Source organism: Notothenia coriiceps, unplaced genomic scaffold (assembly GCF_000735185.1).
Source record: "Notothenia coriiceps isolate Sejong01 unplaced genomic scaffold, NC01 NC01_scaffold00027946, whole genome shotgun sequence".
Lineage (NCBI taxonomy): Eukaryota > Metazoa > Chordata > Actinopteri > Perciformes > Nototheniidae > Notothenia > Notothenia coriiceps.
Window position 1 is genome coordinate 3455 of NW_011360647.1, and position 1612 is coordinate 5066.

The 1612-nt window shown below is 45.7% G+C and overlaps 1 protein-coding gene across 1 annotated transcript in view; it reads right to left on the minus strand.

Moving 5' to 3' along the window:
* yipf6 (Yip1 domain family, member 6) overlaps nt 1-1232 on the minus strand; it is a 3762-nt gene extending 2530 nt beyond the window's left edge. Inside the window, exon 1 of the mRNA XM_010785570.1 lies at nt 635-1232. Coding sequence (XP_010783872.1) covers nt 635-985 — 351 coding nt within the window. The 5' untranslated portion in view covers nt 986-1232. The remainder of the gene's footprint in view (nt 1-634) is intronic.
* Nucleotides 1233-1612: the final 380 nt, after the last annotated feature.

Here is a 1612-nt window from a genome sequence, read left to right on the forward strand (position 1 = left end):
AGGAGAGGAGATCAGATGCTCAAGTACAATATCCCAGTACCTCTACATGTTAAGAGTGTGTCGAGGACATTCCCTCTTTACTAAAGCGCTTCTGGCTTCATCTGTGTTTGTTCATCTTCAAAGCCCACTGACACTTTGTGAGTTCCCTGACACACCACCAAGGACACATATTAATGTATAAAAGACATCAAAAAGTGCATTTAGCAAGATAGGAGAGCTTTAATAACGCGCTTCTGGCTTCATCTAAGTGTGTTCATCTGTAACCCCCACTGACACAAACGGCAGTCGTGTTTTCTGACATTAGGCTTTATTAATAAACGTTGATGTGACACTACAGTCAGGTACCTCAGTCCCAGCACTTCTACTTTTAATACTAATCTCTAATCCCCACTGACTCAAACATGTTTTCTGACACTGGGCGACAGTCAGGTACCTCAGCCCCCGAGGTCATCGCTCACCCGGTACTTCTACTTTTACTCAAGAACAAGATCCCAGTACTTCTACTTTTACTCAAGTACAACATCCCAGTACTTCTAGCCCACTGACACAAACGTGTTTTCTGACATTAGGATCAGAGGTGGGAAGTAGTGGAGTACAATGACATGAGGATACATAAATACACATTGTCAGGTACCTCAGCGAACTGCGGCCCCCCCTGGTCCTCGCTGTCCGCGGCTCCTCCCTGGAGCAGCAGGGCCAGGGTGACGCACAGCAGCAGCGGGCCCCACAGGTCCCAGTCCCGCAGCAGCACGGAGCTCCTCTTCGGGTACAGCACGTGGATGAACTTACTGCCCACCGCCCGAAGATCCCGCAAAATGGTCTCCTTCACGGGCTCATCCAGGGTGGAGAACTCATCCTCTTCCCCCCGCTGTCTGTTGGAGGAAGAGGAACTCATTGGCACAGAAATATCTCCCTCCACGGGGATATCTTCCGAGATAGAGACGTCCGAAAGTCCGGCGAATTGTCTGTTAGCCTCGTCCGCCATGTTTGTCTTTCGGTTGGCGTTGCGTTAATCCCGGGAGTTTAGACGACCCCAGCAAGAAGACAGCTAGTAAACAAAGCTCTTAGCTAGCACATAAAGCTCTCAGGTAGTAAATAAAGCTCTCGGAATGGAGCTGGATGGACACTTGTTGCTGTAAAAGCAGCGCAATGTTCAGGTTGGTCGAGTTTTGCTCCGCAGCTCCACGTCAGCTGAGCTTGTTTACTTCCGCAGGACGAAAGGAACGAACATCCGGTTGGTGCGTTCAAGGACAGGATCAGAGAATCAGAATTAACGCTACCAAGCATACGGTTTTTTTGTACTGTAAAGAAGGTTTTTTAAATGGTTTACATCTGAATCAAAATGGGTTTTTATAACCAACACATACGATGAATTTATTTTGGTATAAGTGGTGAACACAGGGACACATAAAGAAGAATATAAATACATAACATAATAAAATGCCTAGAAAAATAAATAAAAAAGTGATAATTATCATATAAAAGATGATTGTACCAAATGACAACACACTTCTACTTTAACTCAAGTACAAGATCTGAGCACTTCTCCCACCCCTGTATGTCTGTACTTAGAATTATCCACAGACCGTCACCGTATTATTGATATGGGAAC